Here is a 27,693-nt window from a genome sequence, read left to right as displayed (position 1 = left end):
TAACGCAGCATATCGACTTCAAAGTAAATCTTTGATTTTGGTAAAAAAATAATAATTAGGTTTCTGTAGAACAAAAACCTAATGGTTATACTTCGTTTCCACCAGAAGAGCGATTTCTATCTAATGATATGTTGCCTGGTGGAGCTAACTCTATTTCAAAATAGCAAATGTTTAACAATTTTGCGTAACATGCGTGAAGAGCTTTAGGTTTAGCAGACGCATGAAATGGCATGAATAGTTATAACTACTTGTAGCGACTTTTTATTATGTTTCGGTCACCTATGGTAATCTACATAATAAAAGAGAAAGTTTGTGAGATGTGTGTGTGTGTGGCAAGATGTTCGCCCAGTCGGTGATAATTATAATATGAAATTAAAGCAGCATTGACGTTGCGCCGCTTTAGCTCAGTGGTAGAAAACTAAAGGGATCGTGTGTTCAAACCTCACTGGTGGAAAACTGTTGTAATGCTGACTTTCAATTTACAATGTATCACAATGTTACGTCACACTCAATGCATGCTTAGCCAAGTGTTGTGCGCTATAGTTAACCGACATGACATTTAAAAAAATATGTTTCCATTATTTATGTCTTTTACTAAGATCTTACGAATAACCGGTAAATATTCTATTTCACCTGGGCAACGCCGGGTATTTCGTCTAGCATGTTATAAATGAGCGCTATTAATTACACCCAAACGAGAGGTGTTAATATTCTGCATAATACTTACAATATTGTTGTCAAATCATTACATGTTACTATAAGACCACGAATTAAACACTGGCCTGCACAGAACAGAATCTTACTTCATATATAGTATTCGAAATCTATTCTTAGCAAACTTCGCAATCCCAGAAACTTCATAATGACCAGCGGCCACTTATCAGCCCGCAGACGAGACAGACGAGACTAATTAAACACACCCGGCCTTCGGCGCCCAATTATCGCGCACGACTGACCATTACTTCGAGCAACAAGTTTGTTTTGCACGCTAAATTTTAAACATAACATTACATCACCAACGTATGCGTTCATAGATAAAAACAAACCCATGGTAATGTACACGAAAAATAGAAAGGAACAGATCTTTAATAGCTACATTAATTTCGAAATGCAAGAACACTTTAGAATTATCGCCGTCCTAAAAGCCTATTTAACAATTCGTAATAATTCCTAATTTAGTAAGAACTTTGAGATTATGCTTATGGCAATTAACAAATCCAGGTGTTTGCTGTGACACAACAACCCATCGAGCCTGTATAAAGGTTATTCTCGTTTTTACTGCGAGTTGCGATGAACCCACACCGATTTCTCATACTTATGACAAGTATCGTTTTTCTGCTTACTTTTACGAGTGGCAAAAGTATACCAATTGTAATCTCGTACTAACCATCATATTGCATATTAGTAATATAACAAATTTAGGAAGCCAATATTTTAAATTTCGATCTAAAAAACGTTAACTATTTGGCAAGTCGGGTAAGTATACGATTGTAACCGAAGTAAACTCGATTCCAAGAAGCTTTTTATTAAGATGCTACTGTTTGGAGTTAGTGACAACAACATAATCTGCCCAAACCGAAACTTCTAGTTTGTCGAAAACAAATTTGGCATATAGATAGTAAAAATTAGAGCCTATATAGCCTTTGATTGTTTCAATAATTTACTTTAATTAAGTTTACCTGAAGTCTCATACACAATAATATATTCTCTTAAACCAGCCTATTCAGTTTTAACTTTTCTTTTTAAACTTGTTAAAAATATGTATGAATTCAGATAAATGCCTAAAATCCGAAATCAAGTTAGATTGTGTTTAATGCGCGCCGAAATAAGGTTCAAAGGTTTTATACAACATGATGTTAGTTGCATGAAAGCTACAAAATACGTTGCAGTGTTATCGAAATAGTCATAAACTTCCGGTTTCGGAAAATATTAGGTCAAGTATGTGTGAATATTTTGAGTATCTCGTCGCCTTGTATCGGTCTGCACAGGGCCCTTTATTTATAGATTTTGGCCATTGGACTTACGTCCAGTCAAAAACATTTTCCACTTGGCAAATGCCAATATTCAACAAGACCAAAACTTCATCAGATCAAAACATGTTAGAGATGCCTTTGTAGAATCTTTATCTCTTTGCAAATCTTAAACTTGTACTCATGATTCATGACTACATACTTCATAATCTAGGCAAGAATATTGATAATTTGGGCTAGAATTTTGCAATAGATGTAACGAAAGGTAATGGCGTCACGTTAAAATTAAACGTTGTGACGTAATCTCTAAAAAAACTTTTCCTTGTGCCCAAAGCACTTCGTCAAGTATATTCTATTTAACCAATAATAGGCATGATGTTGCTTATTTACGGAAACACCTTTGTAGTATTTTATTTTGGAAGAAATTTTTCACAAATTTGTTTTAACAGTTGTATCAAGTTGGAATCGTGCTCAGAACTAATCTCAATAAATCTAATCACCTGGTGAAATTTTGCAGTCGGCTACAAAACTATAGTTTAAATGACTAACCATAGGCTTAAAACATTTTGTAAAAGATGTAACTTTCGTCGAACAAAACTCATTGGTTTGCAAGGGATGATTTGGTCAATCAGTCATACCTAGAGTAAAGTGCAAAAATGACTGTCGACGCCGGTCGATTAGTTTAGGGCTTTCTAAGCTGGACCTTATCCTGCTGGGGTGGGGTTTAAATCATTTCTCGATTTTCGTATATATTTTATAAAAAGTGTTATATCTAATTGTTCTTTTCGTCAGTTTGAGATGCTCATAGAGAGCTTAATACAAAACAAAACCCTTAAAATGCATATTACTTAAACGAATACGTGCAGAATCAGACAGCGATAACTGTTTAGTTTAAACTGTTAAACATAAGGAAAAATTTGAATAGATAAAATAAATTGGTGTAACCCAGGATTAGGTCACACGGTTCGCCGTAATTTTATTTCAGACGCCTTTCTTGAACTTGCGAGATTTTCTGGGGGCCCATACCAACGGTTAAACACTTCGGCGTCTGGATTGAGAATTTCGGTGGGGGAGTATTTCCCGTTCAGGTTTGAAAGGTGGCAATGCTGATACCACCAGGCGCCGTGGTAAACTATAGCGCAGTTGGCGTCCATTGCAGCGTCGTGGTCCTGGTCAAAGGTAGAAAATCCCCATGAGTTGTGAGAGGCCAACGCGTCACCTAAAAAAAACATTTTAGACTACGACTCTTTAAACGCCTTGGGTCCCTTAATATTGAAGGTAGGGATTTTTAATATTTCGTATATTATTTTGAAGTCCCACTGTTTTGGGTGAAATGTACGGCCGCCCAATGGGATTCCAAATGACGTAATGGACAATACTACAGTCAAAAAGTGTCTTTTATAAAATTCGTCAGCTCGACATGGGGTTTGACGTTTCTTACGTAACGAATAGAAAATTTAAAAAGGCCACAATAGCTTATAAGGTCTAGCTAGACACTGAGATGCGTTTTTAATTTACCTGTAAAAAAGGATTACTGGCTAGCATATTGCATACCTGCATTTCCAGTGTATCCGCTCACAGACAGTTGGTAAAGCGTTTCAGAAGAACCAATGCTAAACTGACTGCAAAACAAGACAAACAATTTTCAAAAAACCAGTAAATAATTACAACAAAGGTGAAAACATTCTTTGTTTATACCTGTAGGTGGCGTAATTTGATGATGTGTCGTAGTTTTGTAGGTCTACCCTCAGTTCATAATTGCCACTACTCGTGATATTATGGATTAGCTGTAAACCTGTACGAGTGTACGTATGTTGGTAAATATATTTCACAATTTATATCCGTTTGAGAAGGAATACTTGCCCGTGTCCTTACAAAACAATTAAGTTTAACAGATGATTATTTTAAGGAAAAATCAATTTTTATTCATTTTCTTCATAAACTTGTTTTTTCACATCAAGTATGATATTATTGCTTTAGGAAGACATAAAAACTTATTAAGCAAATTTCAAAACAATTAAAACACACTTTACTATAATTTAGTACTTACCCAGCCAAAATTCGCCATCAAGAGAGCCGAATCCCTTCTCATATTCATTCCAACCCCGATAAAAATCAACAGATCCATTAAAGCGTTTTTGAAACACCTGAGTTTTAGGTGAGGAATTAGGTAAAAATACAGTGAATTGAATGATTAATCTTTAATCTACGAATTGTGTTCAGTAAAACAACGTTATACTTATAGTTCGAAACACATTATAGGCATTGAAAAAAATTTAAAATTTAATGAAGTTAGTCATTAAATATTCTGTAAAAGTCTATTAAAATATTTATTATATTTAACAGAAAAGGTTTGACAGGCTGTACAACACTTCAAGCAATACACGAGTGTCGTTCTTGACTTTAAACAGTCAAAAAGCAATACTAATTTAAAACAACTAAAACAAAGTTCGGTAAGGTTTAGGCAAATTATTAGCCTACAGATTTATTAATGAGTAAAATAACACAAAAACAAGTTCAAGAAGTTTGAATTACCAGCCATCCACCCGTTCCTGTGTCCATGTCGCAGTAACCTAGGTATTTGAAGGGCGAGTTAAAATACAAGACACCAGAAGTTGTAAATCCCTTATTTTTGGCATCCAAGCAATCCGTTGGAAGGTCATCTAAAAATCAACACGATTAAGACAAGGTTTCCTGGCACGGTTATTGTTTTTATTCACTCAGATTTGCTCATTTGAAAATATGAGAGATTTGATAAGCTGAACTGCCGTGCGTGTAAGAATTAAAATCAGAATCATTTTCATTACGTTATTTTAGATATTTATGAAAAACATGCAAACATAAAATATATTCGCTGGAATTCTGCACCACCACTTTCCAATGCGCAAACATGTTAAGTGGGTTAAGGTGATTTTCTAGGAGAGTACATATAAACGCACATGGGAAAAAGGACTTAAGAAGGAGAATTAAGAAGAAGGTGAATTAAAAAGGTGTTTTTTACCATAACTATACTCTGCTCAGTGGGTAAAAAACGGAGGCTTACAATAAAAACTGATCCCGGGTCAACATTGTCGGCCAATCTTCTAATCTAAACCAAGCTTATACGTATGTCTTGCCGCAGGAACGTGTGTCATTTGTTAACACCAAAAATGACAGTTATATATCGCGCCTCGCCCGTTTACAGTTAAATCGAATTGTTTTATCGAGCGGCGATGTGCTATACTTAAATAAAAATACTTAAAATAAATCCAATTGACAATATTGTGATGTAATTTGAATGCATTCTTTCAGGACGCGTAAAAACGAAATCAGATATACTGGCTTGCAAAAACTTCCATTTTGATGGTTCCGGGTATGAACGGTACTTTAAACATTTCAGCCAAACACAAGCTTACTAGCCTAATAACGAATGGAAGGTTGAGTAGATAGATCATCTTGATATACACGTTTCCATACGAACTTTTATCATCTTCAGTTAATGGAAGTTCGTATCTAAACGTCTTAATCAAGATGATGTCAATCTACTCGACCTTTTCGGCTTTGTAATTTATTTTTAACTGCATTACAGATCCGTGCATAATTGTTCACAAACATACTAAATATTAAAAAGAGGATCGCCAAAAACGTTTGACATGTTGTTTAGTAAACATAGCCAAAAAAAGATGACTGTTGAAAATGAATAAAGAGATATTCGAAACGTTCAAAATGACACCTACTTCTGTATGGGCTTTGATATTCTTATTACGTCTTGCTACAACCTCCAACCATTATGCTTCAAACTTCTTGTCCAGTTTATGAAATTGGTGGCGGCATAGGTGTACCCAGGGAGGGGCCATGCCCCCACCCCCCAAAAAATTATTAATATTTTACTCTTAATAATTTGTTTTGTAGCATATATGAGCAGTACCACCAAAGTCGATGACCGGTATTAAATTGTCATCCACCATTACGTCACAAACGATGTACTTAATATTACGTTTGCTATACATTGATGTAGTTTTACTATTTTTAGTCAGTTTTTGCCCTTTGAATGGTTTTTGAGTAATGCGTTAACTCTCAATCAATTAATTGCTTGATTTGTTATTTGTGTTCGTTACGGCAGTTAATACAATGTTGAAAGCTACCTACCCTAACAAAAAAAGTTATCGGCTGGTTAGGTCACTGGGAGGCGGGTCGGACAATTTACATTGGCGGTCGGAGGTTGCCGACCCAGGGTACGTTCTATACACCCATCCGTCAGAAATCAGTGCAGTTCTAAGCAAAAAGGTCTACGACAATCAGTGCATCCAAAGGATCAAAAAGTCCGACTTTTAGACTTTGAGGTCTTGGACAATGCACCAATTTGCATTAACAAATGTGCATAAGAAGATTAAGTTTAACCATACTTGACCCAACCAAACCCAAACGCTAACCAGCGCCCTAACACAAATAATGTGCGATAATTTAATAATTATAACGCTTCAGGCCCCAATACCTCAATTTGTGACGTAATAATCTTAAATACAATGGACGAGAAACCATCTTATGCCCATCCGAGTTTGGGCTTTTTTCCCCAGCATTTAAAGAATTATTAAAATAACGCACATTATATGGGTTATGATTCGGGTTAGCGTTAGGGTTTAGGTGGGTCAAGTGTTATTAATCCTATCTCATATTTTTTGTTATTTTTTCTAAACTTTTAATGAATATTTTTAATTTATCTACGCCGGGAGATTACCTAAAGGTCCAAATTAGTGCATTGCCACGACCTCAAGGTCTAAAAGTCTAGACTTTTCTGCCATTGGATGCCCTAATTGTCGTAGACCTTTTTGCTTGGAAATGCACTAATTTCTAACGGATCGGGTGTTCTATACCTGTGAGAGAGTAGAGCTTTCCACTGACTGGGCATCCTTCTGGTTGGCTGGAAACTGCGCCTATGGAAACCTCGTTGACTTGAACCAGACCTCCTGAATCTTTAAAAAAAAAGTTGGCAAATTTGAAGGAAATTTGTAAGGAGGTTTTTGGGTCGCTGACCAAAATTGTATCCACATTTATTTTTTAGCCGAAAAATTAAAGATGATTTTTATTTCAATTGTACTTTTTCTGATTCCATAATAGCGTATCCCCTCATAAAATGCAGGATAGATCCTTTTGGATTCACTGTTGAAAACATTCTTTGGGATTTTGTTTTAAAGTTTAAAATGGTTGGGTTGATTTTTAAATTTTTTCAAGTTATTGTAAACTTTTAGGAATGTGTTTTACAGCCTGACTAAATGATGTGTTCATCGTAGCAAGATTGTGTTGTGATCTCATATACGTTTTTATACGAATCATTACTACTCCACTGAAGGCGCATTTGGTGGAGATTGTGCTGTGCGATATTACAACGGTTAGGGGAAATCGCTTCATTTGCAAAAAAATAAAACATGCAGAGCTAAAAACAGGTTAAAAACTAGGTGGTAGTTAAAAACGCAAAACAACTAATACGACATTATAAATCTGCCAAAACAGCAGTTGGAAGCCTAAAATTCGTAGAACATCCAAGTTAATCAACTGATTACGGTTAGCCGACCTAAAATCACCCGGTGTTCAACCTGTAAATTTAGCGAGACTTGGACAACTAGATAGTTCTGGTTTTCTAATTCATTGAGTTAGAGCAAAATGCGGCTAATTCTAATCCTAATCCAATTTATATTAAGCTTGTGTGCTCTGATTCTAGTTCTAATCTAATGTGGATTTTACCAAAAATGGCATTTTAGTCTATCAGTTAAAATAAAGAATTTCAATTAATCTGTTTTGGTTGGAGCGACATGTATGTAAGTTTTACCGCTTAAAAGGCATAAAAGGGCACAAGAATTAGCACACACATAAAATTTAAATTGGTTGTAAAGAAATAAATGTGATTCTAGCTCAAATTATAGTTGGAACTTGATTTTTCAGGAATTTCGATAATTCTAATTTTAATCTAATTTTAAAAAGCTAAATTAATCTGTAGTTCCTTCTTTTGTTTTAACTAATGAACCAATAATCTTTAGATAAATGTTCATCCCTTTGAAAACCACTGCCCAACATATTTGTACAGGCCACAGACTGAGCCATTTTTACCTGTAAGATAACCCTGGTGAATAGCTGCCAAGCAAATCGAGCCTGCTGAATGGTAGAGGCAGCCGCACACCACATTGCAACGGTCGCTTTCAGCAAGGCAACCCCTCGGACAGTGGACGATCGTCTTCGAAAGGCTGAGCTCCACGAAGTTGGTTATGCACGTTGCTGAACATTAAAAGAAATTGTATTTGCATAAATAGCTCAGCTTTCTTTAATAGAGTGTTTTCGCAACAGATGGTTGATGACCAAATTACGAGGTGAATATTGTGACTATAGGTTTTTGAGTTTTGGCTTTTCTAGCACAGAAAAAAATTCATCGCAGGATATGAAATACTCATATTTTATAAAACGATTCATTGTAGGCCCTATTAATAGCTCAGATATACTTGTAGGAAGTTCACTTTTAGGCAATGTCGGTTAAGCACTTTGCCGAAAATTTCGAAATGAGATTTTCCCGAAATTTATAGTTGCATAAATAGCTCATCTTGCTTTGAGACAATATTTTTAACAGGTGGGTGATTACCAATTTACAAAAAGGTTATTGTTATCAGATTTAGGCTTTTTATGGCTGCTGAAACATTTTAAGTATTTATCGAAGTTTAAAAAATACTCTTTATTGTTAAAACGACCGGCTGCATCCATAAAGTTCTACCGGTGTTATGGGTGTTGTTATCGCTGGCCAGAAGGGCTTGATCATAGAAGAAACATTGTGTATATGAGCGTGTCAGTCGCCGAAACGAATTATGTGTTATGCTTTCAAAGATGGGTAAAGAAAATTAAACATTTAAAATAGCGAACATTTTAACAAATTCTAGTTGCAGTAATGCGAGTCCACAATTTATTTTCTACTCAGCCTGACCAGCGAATACAGCAACACGTATGAAACATATGAATAAGTTAAAATCTCGTACATAAACTCACCGTTTAATGATAAAGCCATCAACGGAAAAGAAGAAACAAGCAAATAACAAAGAACGAGGGTTGAGCGGTCCATTTTCTTCAGAAACATATACATTTAAAACTGAACAAAGCCAATCAATTGAACACTGTGTAAAATCAAACTAATCAAGCAAAATCGTAGCAGAGAGAGCATAAGCGTGCTGTGATTTAAACCATTTCCTGTTAGTTATCATTCAATAGAACCTATTTGAGAGTGTTCTGTGGTTTCGATTAATAACAATTTGTCAAGTCAAAATAACACACCATTCGTCATGGCACATTATAACGCGATGTAACATAATTAGCGAAAGGTGAAATGACCATTGCGCAACAATACGGAAGAATGTATTTACGAGTTGTAAGCTTACAGCAGCCACAGCGCATATGATACAATGATTTAAAAGAACTTTCTAATTGTTTGTACCAAAACTTACTTCGCAAAAGCGATGTTATGTTTAACCTATTTAGGCATTGGGGCGCTGGTGTAGAATGCTATACCACTTTTTTACAGTAAAACACGAAACGAGTTTTCAATTAAAAAATGCAAGGAGGAAATAAAGGAGAATAGATATAATATGAATACTTGACCCAGTCAAACCCAAAACGCTAACTCAAATATTGTTAGCAATATAAAGCACAAAAATGTGATAGGATTTTAAACCAGCGCCGGCTTTTGGTTTTGAAAATTCACTCGCGGTTTGTATCATCTGACTGAAAATAAATTACTAATTTTGTTAGTAATAACTTAGTAGCCTAATACAGAAATTGCAAATATACATTAGTTAATCGATAATCTATTTAAAGTTTTAAAACAAAGACAATAGAACAGGGGTCACTAAACTTTTTAGAAAAAAAAGTTGTATATGAAGTTTTGTTATTAACTCGAATAATCGTTTCATGTAAGTTTTGCATTCGATGCGTAACTACGAACTGCGACAATTGCGCGAAATTTTATTTAAAAAGCATAGTAAAAAAACAATGATTTGTGTTTAATGTAGTTTTTGTAAATGGACATTTTCGTCTAATTTTCCACTTAAACCTGAGCAAACGATACAATAAGATTTTTCTATTGGCGGTTAGTTACACCTATAACATTTATAAATTCTTTATTCAACAGTATACAGATCCAAAACAGTATAGTGAAAGAAAATGGCATAATTCGACTTTTGTCATGTTGAAGTCAAATTCTCAGCAGTCATAGATGACTTGTCGTATCCAATCACTGTTTTCTCCTTATCTTCATCTCAGTAGCTTTCCTCGAGAAGTAGGTAAATGCCGGCTCCGACCAAAAATTGGACTCAAAGTTAGTAGTTCGTTCGTGGAAATAGCGCCCGTTAAGGTTGGAGTGGGCGCAGTAGTCGTACCACCAAGCTCCGTGTAACATCTCAGCACAACTTGAGTCGTCCGCGTGATCGACTGAACCGTCGTGGTCTCGGTCGAACGTGGAGAATTTCTGGCCACTGTGGTAGGCCAACCTGTCTCCTGTGGAACAAACGACAAAAGTGCGATATTTGGTAAAGGCGACTGGACGGTTCTGGACAGAGGGATAAAATTAGTGATTGTCTGTGATCAATTATTTCATCACATTAACCAGGGGTGAAAGTGGAATAATTTTATTATCGGAACGGTAAAATGTCTTAGCTGAACGCATAAAAATTTATAGAGATGGCGCCACAAAGTTACGTCATAACTGGACTGCTAAAACAGGTAACCTAAGGAAACCGAGATTATCGATATTGTTGACAAACTTTAAAAAAAAATTATTTGGATCTATGCGTTATACAAACTTTAATTGTGACAAAAATGTGTTTAGTCTAAATATAGATATTAAACGAGTTTTGATCTACTACAACGAAGGGCATGCAAGTTTTTTGAATGACGTCGCAAAGTTATGCAAAAAACAACGTTCTTTAAGAATCGAACGTAATATTACACATGGTGTTTAAATAACAATTTACCATTTATGAGAAAAAAAATGATACTGAAAGTCTAGTTTAAATAGATTTAAGGAAATGACGGAATCGCTTGGTGATAAAGGGACAAGGCCTGGTAAAAAATAGAGCATCTGTTTTCTGATACGATGTAACTAAAAATAATATTTCACCGGAACGTCGTGCCGGACTATTTCGACCCACTTCCACCACACAAATACACATTGAAATAAGGCATTTGTGAATTGATATTTTAGCTTTCCAGAAGGAGTGTCGCGATTATTAAAATACGAGAAAGCTAACAAAAAGTCATGTAGCCTACAGCGTTAAATAAAATGAGAGATTCAGAGAAAATTAAATCAGGATGTCCGAACAGAATGTAATTCAACAAAGTAGCACGAGACAAAGAATATAACGTAATAGGTTACATTACAGAATTATCGACAAACTGCGCTAAACAAAATTGACAAAATGGACTATTTTTTGAGTCTATTGCATCACATAAGCCAGTGGTTGATTGATTATGCAATAGACTCACTTTTTGCCTCTTCGCCGAATTGGCGAAAGTATACAGCATCAAATATCAATAAATTCTTTAAGGTTATACTTTCCAGGCAAAGCACGGATAAAAAGATTTAATTAAAATCGGATGGCAACATAAATCGTGCCGTGCAGATTCGAAACTTCAAGTAAGTGATTCTGTAATCATTTTAAAGCGCCGGTCAACAAAGACAAAGGATCTTAAACTTTATTAAAACGAACTAACATACGAAGGTATGTCATAAAGTAAAAAACCTTTATTTTATTATTTTTTAGGCCTTTTCACTTACCTTTCAAATATTATAACTAGATCCTTGTTCAGTGTTACTAATAGATATTTGTTGAGTTTTTCTTGTGCACCAAAATGAAATTCAAATATGGTTGTTATTTATAGCGAGGCAAAATCTTACGCTCACGAATTAGATCAGTAATCGTGCTCTTGTTTAAGGATTAATTACTATTTTGGTTTCCCAATAATTTCCCTAATGAGATGATGTCATAAAGCTGTCTCAAAACCAATTGGTTTGACTGTAACTACCGGTAAATACTTTTCAACTTTTAAACAATGGTAAAACAATTATGGTTGGAATCGAGATTGCTGTGCGAATTGCAAAACAAATTTTAATTGAATTTAAAGTTGTTTGGAACCCTGGAACAAATACAAACTTTTTTATTTTTAATATTGTGTCAAACCATCAGTAATAGGATTTCAAGCAAAACAAAGTGGCACATTTAAATTAGCTATATTAAATTTAATTACTTTGAAAACTCTATGCGGAGCAAAACATTTGTATCTAGCAAATTTCTGCGAAAACTTATGTTATATTGCTCAGTCCATTTCAGAGCAAAGTTATACACAACATTTCTATCTTTTTAATAGAGCTTTTTTTAGAATCAGAAATGCGTAGAAACGCAATAGCCTTGCCAGGCGTTTTTCAGTTAAAATCTGACATTAGGCGACGAAATCAAATATAGCCTAGGTATAAATATATATATTTATAAAACAAGCAAAGCCAAATATTAAGCCATAGATTCGTGTTGTGAAACATTGGATAACCATTCATGTCATACCTGCGTTCCCGCTATATCCACCCACAGAGAGAGTGTAGAAACTTGAGGCGGGTCCGATGGAGAAATGACTAAAAGAAAAAGTACCACTTGTTGAAAAATTCGGTTACACGCAAAAATTGGTTTGCAGGCTGGCAATAGGCATTTATGTTTTTAAAAATGTTAATAGTTTGTGTTCGGCAGGGTTGTGTTGACGCATAAGCCACTGTTTTAAATGACTCGACTCAATTATAAAGTTTGTTTTTAATTTAATTAGAAACATCACTTGGCTTGTACTACATCATTAACGCAAATTGCTTGACTTCAATAAAGCTGCTTCATTTACTGGAGATACATTTTAGTTAGCTTGGTTATTTACAGCAAACATTTTGAAGGGTAATTGTTAAATTGCTATTTGTTTTACTTCGAGTTTAGGCCAACAATGAGAAATATTCCTTAAAATGAAACGGCTAAACCAATTTTTGGTAGTTTAAAATATATTTAAATGCCAATAGAGTGACTTGAATTTCAATGACTTCGACTGGGATTTGACCAGTTATTTGTTAAAAATAACTAGGACTTTATTTTAAATTTATTTTATAAACGTTGTTTTGCAAATGACTTGTCTGGTATTCAAGTGATTTTCAATGACTTGTTTGCAACGCTGCTTTGTTTTCAAATTACCTGTACTTTGCAAACTCTTTACTACCGTTGTAGTCTTTAAAGTCCACCCTAAGCTCGTAGTTACCGGCACTGGTGATGTTATGCAAGAGTTCCAGACCTGACCAGAAACAAATTAACCAGCCCATTAGTTCGATCGGCCGAAACCTAGACCCAGATGGCCAATATTTAGTTCTAAGCCTGGCGTGGCCATTAAATATAGATAAATTTATGATCAACATTTATAAAAATATTAAAACCTAGATAGATCAGGTATAAGAGTTATTATATCAGCCGACATTTTCCTATGTTTAAAGTTGATTTAGTTGTTTCGTTTACATTTATAGTGACATTTTAGTAAAATACTCATCGAAATTTCCAATAAATTTATTATTTTTGAGGGGTGCCGTAAGCCATAAAAGGTTGAGAACCACTGCTTTAACTTATAACGTAAGGGAAAAAGTAACCGTCAGACTTTAGTTACAGCGAGGAAACCAAAATGTAATTACCATAATTAATATAAAACCAGCAGGATGTTACTGCAAACTCTAAAGGCATGATAATTGTCTGCCTTTGTAAAATAAATCAAAAACCACCAATTGAAATATTTCTTTGTCAGATAGATTTTCTTACCAAGCCAATACTCTTTTTTCGCATTCCCGAAACCGTTTGCATACTCGGTCCAATTCCTATAGAAGTCCGTTGAACCGTCAAACCGCTTTTGAATGACCTTGACGAAATAGGTAAAATTTGTTAATCGGTAATCACATTGCATGTATCCCAACTGTGTTATGCAGCCTTGTCTCTGTTGAAGTACAAAGCCTACTTTAAAAAGGGCATTATATAAAAGGGTATATAAGCTTGTAACACATAGGTAAGGAAATACTGTTTTGAGTAGTAGGCTAAAAACAAACAAAAAACATCTTTGTTAGGAAGTAAAGAATTTCAAGAAGAAGCGTTTACCCATCAAAGATGAAACATTCTTACACAAGTGTTTAAAACTGCAATCTGGCACCAACGATAACAGCACACTTAGCTTAACCAAAATCAGTTTATCTAGTAAGAAAAACGGTTTGGCCGAAGGTCATGAGTTCGAACCTAAGGCTAGTAGAAAAAAAAGCTTTAAGAACAATAACAACTTTCCATGTCCATAACGAACTTCTGATTTAGTGTTCTAATGTAATTAACAAGTTATATAATGACATATATTACTTAAATGCAATCTTATTCGGGAAAACACTTAAACTAGTCGGCCACAAATCGTTGCACATTTGTTTGCTCTTTTTTGCTAAAAAGAGTTTCTATCGCAATAACTAGACATTTGACCCACCAACCATCCACCATTGTCAGTACGCATATCACAATAGGCTCTGTAAGGAAAAGGCGTGGCGAAACTGTACACACCAGAACTGTTTCCACCCTTGATTCGAGCGTCTAAACAATCGGTAGGTGCCTCCTCTAAAATAAGATTTAATGTTGTTGTGTTAGTAAAGGCCCGTTTACACCACAGCTGCACTGAGCTGCGCTGGGCGTTAAATTTGCTCCAAAATGTAACGTATTTCTATAGCTGCACCGGGCTTGAGGTTGGCAAAGCGTGAAAATCACTCCAAGTCTTATTTTTTTCAGCTGCACTGGGCTTGAGTTTAGCAAAGCGTAAAACGCTTGCCATAATATAATTTAAATGCAAATTACGCTTTGCTCAGCTCAGCGTAAGTGCATACAGGCCTTAAATCATTTTGAAACAGTTTGCAACTCGTATGCGGCTTTTTGGTCACTGGTTTTAAACCATTTGTTGATGGCCAGTCTATATACCACTATATGATTTAAAATTAATTTATTTACCACACTTTGTTGTGGTTAGGCTAGCAACATTTAAAAGCACGCCCAATAAAAATAATCAAATACAGAATTTTTGTAAACACGCATTTAAGAGAGGGCTCCCAGTCGAGTTATTTATAAAATAATGGAGACAAGTCAAGTCTTTACAAAAAATAGCAAGCCAGGTCCTTTTTTATGGCTTTTTCTAAAACATGTTTGCCTTTTTAAATTTTTAACATTTAAATTGCCTGAATTTAGGCTGCCCCCAAAACGTTAGATTTTAAACCATTCGATATGTCGTTTATTAACAGAAGCGAATACACTGAATACGGATTTGACAAATTACAATTCAACGCATTGACTAAAAATAAATAGTTACACTATTAAAACAGGAAACCGTCATTGACTTACATCAATGCAATACTATACAATAGGGCCACACTGAGAAAATCGTTACCTTTCGGCGGCTTGCAGACAACTAAAGTTTCTTTTATCCCGTCCCAGTCCTTCCAGACCTTTTTAAGTTTGACTAAAACCGTTGAGAGAAATAAGAAAGTTAAAACGAAGCCTTTATGTAAAACAATTAATAGGCCTCCGCCGAAACTGAAACGTTTATATACTCAATGTGTAAAGTATGACAAAGCACATCTGAAGTCACACTGGCACATTTTATAGCACACATAATGCCTTAGGAAATGCTTACCAAAAGCAGTCGGCCTAATCATGGTTAATCTGAATAGGGCGACAGACTTCGGTAAGTTTTTCAAAAGATATCAAATCCTGTTAAGTCTTTACAAAGACATCATGTGTAGCCTAGGTCTCACCTGTTGCGAAGTTGAGTTTTTTCTCCACAGCCCTGAGTTTCCGTTCAAACCTGGCCACTTGTGCGTCGCTAGTGGCCACCATACGATTGCATCGTTGTGTTTCGCCAACGTGCAAACAGCAAATCGCAATCAGAAGAAATAACGATAACATATTTGGTAAATGGTGCACTGACGTCAAACTGGTAATCACAGCACCATTTTAAAGGAAATGTAACGCAAAAAGAACATTTTTAGATTCTTGTTTTTAAAAATTATTTGTAGGCTAAGTGTAGGTTGGTTGACCGACGATGATTTCCTAAAGATGTGAGCTTTTATAGTACCCAAAATGAAAATGAAGCGTACCGATATTCCTAATATCTTATTCTTTTCAAATAGTTTATAGGCCAAAATGTAACGCACCCTTCGACAAACAAGAATTTAAGCTGGTTTTATACTACCGCATATGGTAACTAACTAGGCTTCTCAATACTATGCACCCTTCAAAAAGTTACTGTATTTTGCTGTTTATAACTCGGATTGTTAAACATTTACCGAATCATCTTGAAACGAATTTGCTCATTTTGCGTTCTTTCCTCGGTCAACGGCTGTGTGTTGGCCTTCTTTTGTAAGCGAATTTGTTTTCATCTTCCAAACTTGTTGAGTGAAAAAACAACCAAATTATTTGAACCATTAAACGCATTTGCTTGGTCACGTATTTGCGCAAATAAAACAATCAAGCCCTACATCCGCTGCTGTAATTAGGCTACCCTTCGAAAAATTTTGCTCTTAGTCGTCACGCCATACAGCACGATTGTTCCTTTCACAACGTCGCGAAAAAACATGAGTGCACAGACACGAGGTATCTCCAGCATTTAACGTTCAACTCCATACACAGTTTTCCGATAACAAAAAAAGTTTAGGTTTTTACCGATTTAAACACGTGTAAACAGTGTCGGGTTTTAAATAAAGCAGGTGCAGCATTTATCGTTCACTTGTGATCCAGCGGTTTCACAAAGTAACATTTAAACGTGGCGCCACCAGAAGAACACCACGTGGTTCGTTTATTTTGTTTAAGATAGCTTTAGGTAGAATAGGTGTTACTTTCAAAGCAAAAGCTTCTCCACAAACATGTTATCGACTCGCGCAAAGGAAAATGCCTTTAAAGTGTTTCCTAGGGCGACCCACGACGCCTCAGGACCAAGTTGTTTAGAATGGGATATGGGCTGATGATAAATCAGGTATGGGCAAAGCGCGAAAATTTTTTGTTACTGCGTAAATATCATAGGGAAAAAATACAGCTTTGGGGGGAGGGTAATTGGGTGTCACAAGCCAACACACGAGTCTCAGAAAATCCGTCTGGTGCGGTCGGCGTGATGTTCCGCTTAAAATCAAGCTGAAAGACCCGATTATGACAGTTTTCGGCAGTCGATAGTCACGAATAAATGCCTATAGCCGGAAAGTTACCGGGATCGTAGCGTTACTGAGGAAAGCTACAATGGTTTTCGTAAATTGCCAGTGTTGTAAATCTTCAGTCAACGACGACATGACTTGAGCTATTAATGTATGAATTCACTAAAAATTTTTGAGGAAAATACCTTGACTTAAGCTTGTTGAACAAATTATGCAACTGGGAATAAGGTCGTTGAGTCAAATGACTCAGATTGAAATAAATAGTTTTCTTATTTTTTCTTAACAAATTTTGTTTTAAAATTGGGTTATTTATCTCGATTTTTGTCCGTTAAACAATTTGTATGCTATGTGTTGATTTTTTATTTATTTAATTTTTTCATATATTAAAGATTTTACAATTTAATAAGTTACCATTGTAGTGTTATATTACCGAATAAAGTTGAACTTGCTTTAATAATGACTTGACTTCTGACGATTTGGACCTAATTTGTTAGGTTCAAATTTTATAAAATGTTAGGTGCAGTTCCGGTTCGGCTCCTTAAAATCTTTCAACAAACGGTTCAAGTTCGGTTCCGGTTCGGGAAAAATTGGCCCAAATCCGGTTCATAAAGTTCGGGTTCAGTTCGACTTCCTGTCTGGAACACACGAATTACTCTTTTAAATGTAATGATCGTCACTGAATTTCGCAAACCAAAAATTTAAACTCATTTTCTCTTAAACGATATTAATGTTTACGAATTTGAGCACGGATTGGTAAACGTGATTTCATAGGTAACATTAAAGCCACAATTTGTGTATATAAAAAAACAAACCCAATAGTCAACTGAACGAGGTCTGTGTACAAAAGAACGTTGACCATAATTAAAAACCAGCGACAAATAACTAATGTAAATCAGTGCTTGCCAGAAGAATGGTATGCCAGGTGTCGACTCATTCATGTGCCATATTAGTTGTTTAGTTTGAAATAGCAGTGTAATTGGCTCGTTTTTTGACGGATATTTTAGCAAACTTGAAACATAATCGCGAGAGGTAAAACAGCAAGTTTATCGAGACCAGTCGACCTGTACAAGTTCTTAGATTGTGATGACAATGGATGAACAAAATGTTTACACAACGTGGTAATTAGGTTTGTGGGGTCTTATAGATCTTTGACCAACACACAGAATCAGACATAATTTTTGAAAATAATAGACAAAAATCACTGTAAAACAAATAACAATGTTAAAACACGAAATCCAGAGAACTTAGAAATCTGTCAAAGACAATATGAAAGGCGTACCATCGCAAACTATACCAACAAAACCAAACTAACGTTATACTTCCAAACACTGAACTTATTACGATTAAACTCCAACCAAGAAACGAAAAAAATAGGTTTTAAACTTGAATTTACGCAAATTTTAAATTTTTACAAAAAAAAAACACTATGGTGTTTTCCGACCCTACAGAACCCCCCAAAATAGGGAGCCGAAGTAGCAACTGACCCCTTACAACCTCTGCACCACAATGGCGCTGGCCCCGCCTCCCCCGTTACAGATGGCCGCGCAGCCGTACTCCCCCTGTTTAAGGGCGTGCACAAGGTGCCCGGTGATCCTGGCGCCGGACATTCCGATCGGGTGACCCAGGGACACGGCGCCCCCGTGGGGATTCACCCTGGCCGGGTCCAGCCCCAGCAAGCGGATATTGGCCAGCGCCACCACACTAAAGGCCTCGTTTATTTCCCACATTGCTATTTGCTCTGACGTCACACCTGCGGCGGCAAGGGCCCGTGGAACCGCGTGCGCCGGCGCCGTTGGGAAGTCGATCGGCGCCAGGGCCGCGTCTGCGAACCCGGCTACTCGGGCCAGGGGGGTGGCGCCAAGACGCCCGGCGGCGTCGGCCGACATGAGCACCAATGCTGCGGCGCCGTCGTTGAGGGTGCTGGCGTTGCCGGCCGTGACGGTTCCATTGTCGGGTTGGAAAACTGCGCGAAGTTTTGGGATTTTGTCGAAGTTGACTTTGGTGAATTCCTCATCGTTGGTCACCTTAACATCAGGCTTGCCGCGCTTGCCTGTGTAGAAAATTCGAGAAACACGAGTGAGGACTGAAGGTTTACCGATAATATCGGCCGATATTTTGCTTCTACCGATATATCGGTATCGGTAAATTTAGATCGATATTTCAGCCGAAATTTTACTACGGAATTATAATTTAGTTTTTCCTTAAAATCAAATAAATCGCCTATTTTTAGGGGGATTTTTGGGGGGCAAACATTTTTATGTCAAGAATCATGTAAAGCTGATATGCAAAGTAATATTTTTATAGATATAAGTAGATAAACAATAAATATTATTTTGATTTCTTATCAATTATTGTAAACTTTGACTCTAGCACGGTTAATACTGAACCAAACGTGCTCAGATTTGGTTTGTGGGGTTTTTAGACGCAACCTAACAATTCCAAGGGGTCCCCACTGAAATTTGACAAAAAGTGTTGTTTTAAACAACCCTAGTATACAGCCAACATGCTTCAATACCAACGCCGTATGTTCCAGAAACAGATTGATATTTTTTCTGTCTTTTTAGAACTTATTTAAATGATATCAATGTACAAAAACAAAGCAATCATATCCATGTAGAGTGCCGTTAAGGAAATCGTTTGATTTACGACTTTTGTTTGGGGTTGCATTCGGGGAGCACTTAGGTGAGCGATGCATTGAAATTATTTACAAGCGCGCCAAATGCTTCAATACCATGAAAAACAACCTTAAATACCCAAGCGACATCTTACCGGGAATAGTGACTTCACATATTTCGTCAGTAAATATTCCAGCCTTGGTGGCATCGGAACTTCTCGTGTAAGACTGGATCGCATAGGCGTCCTGGTCTTCACGAGTGATTCCAAACTTCTTGGCCGTATCCTCTCCGCAAATTCCCATGTGGTATTTCCCGTAGGCGTCGGTCAGTCCATCGTTGACGATCAGATCCAGCATTTTTACACCTAAGCAGAACAAATGGGCTTAAAATGATTTTCTTGCCATTTCGTTAAGCAAGTACCAGGGGCAGATCCAGGGTTTCTTTTTTTTTTTTTTGTTGTTGTGAAAGCCGTCATGATTACGCCATAACGTAAGGTCATAAAAAATCCAGAATTTTTTCTCCTGAGCAGAACAAAATATTGGGTTTATCAACTTTGTAGCATGTTGCTAAGCAAGTACCAGGGGTAGGATTTCTGTTTGGTGGGGAGAATGATTTTTTGTTGTAAATGACAGCACATAATTACGTCATAGCGCGACGTCATAAAGTGACGTACAAAATACTTGTTCTCAAACGAAGTTTCTCTAGCGAACCAGTCGATCAAGAGTCTCTAAAAAATATTTTAGTGGATTGCAATCAAACTTAAGTTTGCTAGACCTGTCTAGTTTAACAGAAATTGCGTTTTTTAGACTTTTTAGTCAAACGGCGCAACATGCAAAAGTATGCATAGCGGTATATTCCTTAAAACGAAACAGAAACATTGGAAAAATTTTTAGGGTTTAAATATTAAAAATGACAAAAATAAAGCTCAAACCCAATAACTCGGAGTACTTGGTAATAATGATAAAACGGTCGTGATAAAATCGCTCAGAATGTATATAATAGTTTTACAATACACCAAATTGGTAAAAAAGTAATTTTAACACAAAAAATAATAAGCATTAGCACATTTTTCAATATGCCATGACAAGGTATGGCACATTTAATTAACAAGCATCTGATCGCCAGATGCAGCAAAACATTTAAAAAATATATATGGACATTTCAGCAGAAACTTGGAGCAATCTGTCTGAAAAAGTTTTCGCCCATTTAAATGTGATTCAAATTCACTTTGGTTTTACAGTACCATCAATTTCTCGTTAAATTAAGGGGCGCATAAGTTTTCCAACTAAAAAACGGGTTGCGAGAACAAAAAGGTAGGCAAGATCTAGGTTAGGCAAAATCCACCTGACAACAATCTCAGTCATTAGTACAGCAAATCTTATATCAATTTTATCAGGTAAATATTTACTAAATATTAAATATCAAATTACCAGCATTTGTATTTATAATTCTAAATCCATTGCCAAATACAGCCACCTGTGTTGAAATTGCAAAATCCTCATTTTTTGCTTAAAGGGCTTACCACTCAATCATTGATTAATTAACAACTATACAACAAACAAATCAACTTGCATGGATAGTATTTTTTAAACATTTTTTCCATTTTTTTTTTTTTTGGGACATCTCCGTACTACCTATAACTAAATCGAAACTAAACGCACTGCCATTAAATTTCAAAATGTTTCGTTTGAGAGGGGCGCCATTGCAATTCAAAGTGCATACTGTCAGGTCACCTATAGATTTATTGTACATTCGTAAAATTTTGCATAGCTCGCTTTCAATAAAACAAATTAAAGATGTCTACTGCGTCAATAGGGCATTCGCGATAAAGGAAGTATAGAATGTTTAAATTTATCATGCAATGAAAGCTTTCAACATCAAAAGTTGAATATATATTAATCCACATCTATAAACTTTTTAGCGGGAATTTATTGATGTTATATTTGAGCATCCCTGTAAAAAACAAAAGTCTCCATCCGTTCTATGGTCTCACTAAAAAGGTAGCATTTAACAGACTTACTCACAAAGAACCAACTCAACAATAGATCGCACTTACCACCATAGGGAGGAGATGACCGGGCCATAACGTAAGGTACGTTTGACATACTTTCCATTCCACCAGCTACCATAACCTCCTGGTGACCGCACATGATCGACTGGGACGCAAGCATTATCGACTTCATCCCAGAGGCGCAAACCTTGTTGATTGTAGAGCAGGGTGTGCTTTCTGACAAACCTGCCCCTGCAAATTCAAGTGAATTGAGTTATGGCAAAGTTGAAGTAGCACAACCAAAGTGCAGCACAGGTAAACACCTTCGATATATTAACTAAAGATAAAAATATACACATATGTTCATAATATGTAACAAACAACACACCGATAGCCATCGCAGACTCACTGAATCTGTCAACCAACAGTGAAAGCAAGGCAGGCCAGCAAAAAAACAACTAGCCTGCGGTGAGGTTTGTATTCAAAACCTCCTGCCATTCCGGGACCGCGGTTCTACCAACTAAGCTACACAGGATTATGAAACATTCATAGCACCAATTCCTGCTGCATCTTGTTCGTAAAACTAGTCTGTGGTGAGGTTCAAACTCACAACCTTTTGCCATACCGGTTCCCTCGGTCTACCAACTGAGCTGCACAGGCTTTGAGGGGAGAAAAAACATACGCCAAAGCTTAATACATTCTATTTCTACCAACAACTTCACAATGGCGTTTGGTGTACTAATGATATGTAAGCCGTAATCATTAGTAAAAAATTAGATTCAGAAGGGCTAGATCACAATTGTTGAACACATGTGTGTGTGCATGTTTATTTTACTAAATATATCTAACAAACAATCATAATTTTTACGTCTTTTACATTAAAACCTGTAAGTTGTTGCACAACAGCTTTAATTTGTTTTGTATCATGTAGGAGTTCTGGGATGAGTTCAAAACAGCTTTAATGCAAAAATATCCAAAGGGTAAAAAGTATATAAAAAACTATTCCAGATGTAGCTACTACAATCAAAGAGAAAAAACATAACTGATATGGTTTGGTTGGGAAAAACAATAAAGTATTGGGACTTTACTTTAATAAATCCTTGATTAACTCGTTGCAGTTTGAACAACATATTAATATAATTTGTAATAAATTCAAATAAACATGACTGTGATCAAATGTGATTTTAAAATAGTTGAGTTAAATAACATATATTTTTAGCAAGTTGTTCATTTAATAGCTAACCATTCGATTAGCAGATAACGTCACATTGTCCTCGGAGACGATATTGCAACTTGAAATTGCGTGTCTATAATAACATGTCCGCCCAAATTTGCACGGCTGAAAAGTGAGTACTATACTGGGAACCGTTAGAGAGAGGTAACTTTTTCGAGTTTGAGAGAATTTTTCGCTGCTGACCACATTTTACCTTGATTTTACATGCAATGCGCGGCTATGACCGCAACCAAGCGGCAAAGTACACAGGGGATAAATCCCAGGGCCGTGCTTTCCAAACCTGTTCCACATCCTAACCCTAATAGTTTTTGTTGATTTAATAATTGTTTGAACACCGTGCTAGGATTGAAGACCAATGCTGACATGAAAGTACTTCAGTTGGGGTGTTTAGTTATGAAAAGTTATATACATATATATGTATAATGGTAGTAATTTCGGTGCTCCTTCACTTCTGCACATAGAAATTAACCAAATAAAACAGGTGACAAATACCGCATAACATTGCACACATTGTTTGGGTTAGGGTGCGGGTTAGCGTTTGGGTAAGGGTGGGTCAAGTGTTATTATTATTAATAAATATAATAACACTTAAACCACCCTCACCCAAACCCTAGCACAAATAATGTGCATTGTGGTATGCAGTATGTTTTTGTTTGATTTCTTGCACAACTTACTACGTGCAGAAGTGAAGAAGCGGCGTAATTTCCAATTAAAATTACCTAAAGCGGCTTGTCTGGCGGGCGCCTGTCCTTGCATCGCCTGCAGCACGTTTCCCATGTAAACCTCCTGTACATCTTGGGGGCTTATCCCAGCGCGTTCCACTGATGCTTTGATGGCAACAGAGCCGAGAGAAGTTGCTGGAAGTGCCGACAAACTGCTCTGGAAAGATCCGACCGGCGTTCGAGCGGCACTGGCTATAACCACTTCGTTTAGCGACGGACGATTTGAAGCAAAGCGGCATCCGGCGCGCGAAACCTTGGTAAAGTTCCTCAGAAAGTTTGAAGCCATGTTTTAGTGTAGTTCGTCGCCGATAAAACGAAAAACTTTAACGGAAATTTAGCCAACAACGACCTTTAAAAGTTGTAACAGGGAGAATGACAAAAATCACCGCAAGGGGTTTTCCCAAATACGAGAGCACTTTTATTTGACGTGTAAAAGGATCACAATAGAAACGATACTTTTTTTAAAACTTCGATGTTGTTTTCGAAAATTAAGTAAGCCAGGATATTTTACTGAAATAAAAAAGAACAAATAAAACTAATTGTAATTTAGACATATCTAACACCATCAACCAACTACTTCAACTTGGAGTACATATTTTTTTTAATATCTTACGCGCCAGTGCTTATCAAACTTTTTTTGAATAGCACCACTTACGTTTACTTAAGAACTTGTACACACCAGTCCTCACAATGCACTAAACTTATAGAAACATACTAACACAATTCTTCATCAGCCATATGATGCGGGCGCATCCAATAATGTTAGGGAAATTACGCATGTCTATTTTCGTTTATTTTACGGAAAACAAGTATGTGAAATTTTAGCCTGTAATTCAAGTAGCAATTATTTATATTGAACTATATGTTTATCTTTATACGTATTAAAGACAGAAACCACAAGCTAAACAATTGTTGACTCCACCCTGATATAGGCCTATTGCAAAAAGAACTGGGCCTATATAACCGTTATGAAGAACTACGTAGGCTAGTAGGCTGCTTCATAATACCCACATCATAAACAAGTATTTTATCAAGAGAAACATTCGGTTATGATGCCACAAATAAAATATAGTACCTTACAAGCTATATGTGTAGGCCTACACTTAAATCCATGTTGTGCTACGTATTGTAGCCTACACCCCAGTCACTCTGGTCATGAACCTGTTGATTTATTGTGATACTTAATCATAGTCTTGTTGTATTGTCATTAGAATTATATTTGTCAAGTTTATCTTAAAATTTCATGTTGTTTAAAAATACATATATCAACGCACGGCATATGTTCTAGGATAGTAAAACCGCCAAATTTAGGCTATCGGTTTCAAGGATCAAATTACAGATTTTTTTACCAATCAGTGCATTAAAGAAATAAGGCAAAATAACTTGACAAGATTTTTCAAAATAACGCGAAAGATTCCGTAAAACCATGGATTTAAAAAAAAATAAAAAGTTTCAAAACAATTTTATCTTGTAATGCAATTGGTATATACGGCATGAGTATTTGAATGGCAGCAATCTACAGTCATGCAAGTATTGTTTGTATGCGTAAATAACAACCAACGAACCGCAGCTAACTTAATAAATGCTGGAGGCAATTCACAGGTAATCCAATGCTTAATAGAACTTTGCTGCAGGATGAGAAAAGTTGTTGATCTTCTGCATTACAGATTGGCTGTGTTTTAATGTATGAATGAGAAAAAAACTAAATTTAACATAGGTTTTTATTTGAGAAATTGCACTTATATATATAAATTGTTTTGTGTTTTTGAAATAAATTGTTTTGTGTTTTAAATCAGCATTTGAGTTAATCGTAAAACGCCGGATTTCCGTATAAAGGGGAACTTATAAAATATTGAAAGTCGCCAGATAACCACAAATTTTACGGAAGTAGATTTGATGGTTAAGAACGCACCAAAATAGACTACTTTAAAACCGGAGTTCTTAAACTTTTTTTACTGCGGACCCCTACATTTTTTTTAGCTTCGCATCGACCAAAGTAGGCACAAAAAAGTCAAAAATGGAAGGCATAAATTGATGTAACGATACAAATAGATTTCATAAATCTTTTGATTTCGGTCGAAAAATTGTGAAAGTGAAATGGAGTCTAAATACAGTCAGTGCAAAACCGTTTCATTTTTAAAACTGTTTTCTTGAAAATTGATTACTTTTTAAATATACACTAATATTTTAATTAGGCCTCATGGACCCCCTAAAACTAGGGCACTGACCCCCAAGGGGTCCATAGAACCCAGTTTAAGAACCCCTGCTTTAAAATGAAGAAAACGCTCTACAGGGTTTCTAGGTATATGGCGATAATTTAACTGCCATTTTACTTTTTTGCCAAAATATGCGTTTTACAATTTATGCATCCGTTTGAAAAAGAACAACTGGAACGATTGTGCAAACCGTATTTTTTTGCACGGTCGAAAATTCGCAACCTACTTCCGAATTCACAGACCAAACGAGGATTTTAGCGCTTTATCACAGTCTAAAATCTGCCAGTGTACCACACACATCAGGCCAGCATAACTGATCAAAAGCACGTATTTTGACAGTTTTAGGTAGTTTTATAAAACCGCAATGTTAAGTTTGTTATAATTTTGCAAACATCAGTATTAAGTTAAAATGTTCGAAAATAGGGCAACACAATAAATCAAATGCACGAATTTAAGCAGTGTTATGAACTTTTATAAAAACACAATGTTGAGTTTCGTATTACTTTGCAAACATCATTATTAAGTTAAAATGAAACCTATTTCAAATTTAGCAGCGATTTGTCTTGCCTGCATTTTTGTGGGCGGCGATTTAGTTCCGCATCACTGCCGGTGTTGTCTTACCCTGCCAAGTCAGCCTATAGCTTTTGCTTTCGAGGCCTGGTTAACCACAGTCTGGCCCCATTTCGGCTTTCGCTATAAACACTTTTTAAGGCATATTTTCAAAGGGATTGGGGCGATGTGTAGAAGAAGTTTGAGAAAGCTTTGCGGGTTCAGCGGTTGCATAATGCTTCTTAACGCGGCAATGCATTAGGTTGCAGATCTAGTTCAAGGGCGGTAATTTGCGGTTGTAGCTTTCTGTGCTTGTTGCATTCGTTCACAATGACGTCCGAAATGACAAAAGACGCGACAAAAAAACGTAAGTTTAACTATATTCTATATAAGCTTTACTGTTGCTACAAGGCATAGCAATAGTAATCAAAAAACAGCTCCTCTGGTAATTTTCTGGTGACAAAGAAGATTTGCATAGGTTGCCGAAATGTTGGTTTAACAATTACAATTACGCATAGGAGCTGTTTTTTTGTTAAACCAAGTTATGTTAAAGAGACATTACCATGTCGAAACGTTGTTTGACCTTTTGTTTCTAAGTCATAGCTTCCCAATCGGGATGCCGTTTCTAATGCTCAAGGGTGCCGAGAAATGGTTCATTTATTTTGGATTATAATTTTTGCCATGTATGTGATCTTCTTAATACAATATTTCTGTTAAAGTTTGGTAAGCAACAACTATCTTATAGTACATCTGAGGTGTACAGTTTCAAGTTAGTTTATTATGACATCACAGTAAAACACGTTGCAAAAATACTGTAGTACGGATGCCTATATCTAACTACATTTTGCGAAGGGTGCCGTAAGCCCAAAATGGTTTAGTATCGCTGGTCTAAGTCAAATGATTCTATGAATTTTTTCAGGGCTGACAATCGTCGTAGTTTAAAATTCAACTAGCAACGGTCATTGTACAGTTGAACATACAAATTGTACAGCTTTTCTACCAAGGATTTGACACTTAGGCGTTATTAGTTGTCGTACTAAAGGCCGAGGAAAAAACTGCTAATACTTGTGCCTGGTTTATGCTGGCCTCAATTTTAGTATTTATTGCAGAGAATTTTGAGCTTACGAGCGTGGCAGTTGTACCAGGCAATGGCGACTGGAAAAAG

The 27,693-nt window shown here is 36.2% G+C and overlaps 3 protein-coding genes across 3 annotated transcripts; all 3 read right to left on the bottom strand.

The window, feature by feature from the left end:
• Positions 1 to 2,926: 2,926 nt before the first annotated feature.
• Positions 2,927 to 9,267, bottom strand: LOC146137008 (microfibril-associated glycoprotein 4-like). The gene is made up of 8 exons (XM_083396314.1): positions 9,258 to 9,267; positions 8,055 to 8,219; positions 6,824 to 6,922; positions 4,506 to 4,633; positions 4,021 to 4,117; positions 3,669 to 3,765; positions 3,525 to 3,592; positions 2,927 to 3,189 (listed from the first exon to the last, which is right to left on the bottom strand). The coding sequence occupies exons 1-8, from the start codon at positions 9,265 to 9,267 to the stop codon at positions 2,927 to 2,929; spliced, it is 927 nt and encodes a 308-aa protein (XP_083252440.1).
• A 945-nt stretch (positions 9,268 to 10,212) lies between these two features.
• LOC146137007 (microfibril-associated glycoprotein 4-like) lies at positions 10,213 to 15,895 on the bottom strand. Its single transcript, XM_083396313.1, has 7 exons — positions 15,814 to 15,895; positions 15,447 to 15,518; positions 14,502 to 14,629; positions 13,805 to 13,901; positions 13,196 to 13,292; positions 12,540 to 12,603; positions 10,213 to 10,527 (listed from the first exon to the last, which is right to left on the bottom strand). Exons 1-7 carry the CDS (start codon positions 15,893 to 15,895, stop codon positions 10,213 to 10,215), a joined length of 855 nt encoding a protein of 284 aa, XP_083252439.1.
• Positions 15,896 to 17,863: 1,968 nt separating this feature from the next.
• LOC146137006 (acetyl-CoA acetyltransferase, mitochondrial-like) lies at positions 17,864 to 24,137 on the bottom strand. Its single transcript, XM_083395194.1, has 4 exons — positions 23,761 to 24,137; positions 21,874 to 22,059; positions 19,972 to 20,181; positions 17,864 to 19,252 (listed from the first exon to the last, which is right to left on the bottom strand). The coding sequence occupies exons 1-4, from the start codon at positions 24,047 to 24,049 to the stop codon at positions 18,690 to 18,692; spliced, it is 1,248 nt and encodes a 415-aa protein (XP_083251320.1). The 5' UTR covers positions 24,050 to 24,137; the 3' UTR covers positions 17,864 to 18,689.
• Between the last annotated feature and the right edge of the window lie 3,556 nt (positions 24,138 to 27,693).

The sequence above is a fragment of the Ascidiella aspersa genome, chromosome 8 (genome assembly GCF_963924565.1).
Source record: "Ascidiella aspersa chromosome 8, kaAscAspe10.2, whole genome shotgun sequence".
NCBI lineage: Eukaryota > Metazoa > Chordata > Ascidiacea > Phlebobranchia > Ascidiidae > Ascidiella > Ascidiella aspersa.
The sequence above is the reverse complement of the archived record's forward strand: the minus strand, read 5'-3'. Positions and strand labels throughout refer to the sequence as shown.

Bases quoted from the DNA above. Each gene is read 5' to 3' on its own strand.
- LOC146137007 (XM_083396313.1), bottom strand. From the start codon at position 15,895: ATGGTGGCCACTAGCGACGCACAAGTGGCCAGGTTTGAACGGAAACTC. The intron at 15,519-15,813 runs GTGAGACCTAGG...CAACGGTTTTAG, and splicing joins AAAACTCAACTTCGCAACAG to TCAAACTTAAAAAGGTCTGG. The intron at 13,293-13,804 runs GTAAGAAAATCT...GTTTCTGGTCAG, and splicing joins GAAAAAAGAGTATTGGCTTG to GTCTGGAACTCTTGCATAAC.
- LOC146137006 (XM_083395194.1), bottom strand. From the start codon at position 24,049: ATGGCTTCAAACTTTCTGAGGAACTTTACCAAGGTTTCGCGCGCCGGA. The intron at 20,182-21,873 runs GTAAGTGCGATC...TGTTCTGCTTAG, and splicing joins GTCATCTCCTCCCTATGGTG to GTGTAAAAATGCTGGATCTG. The intron at 19,253-19,971 runs GTAAGATGTCGC...TTTTCTACACAG, and splicing joins ATGTGAAGTCACTATTCCCG to GCAAGCGCGGCAAGCCTGAT.
- LOC146137008 (XM_083396314.1), bottom strand. The intron at 4,634-6,823 runs GTATAGAACACC...GTTGATTTTTAG, and splicing joins AAAGCTCTACTCTCTCACAG to ATGACCTTCCAACGGATTGC. The intron at 3,190-3,524 runs GTATGCAATATG...TGTTTTTTTTAG, and splicing joins CGGATACACTGGAAATGCAG to GTGACGCGTTGGCCTCTCAC.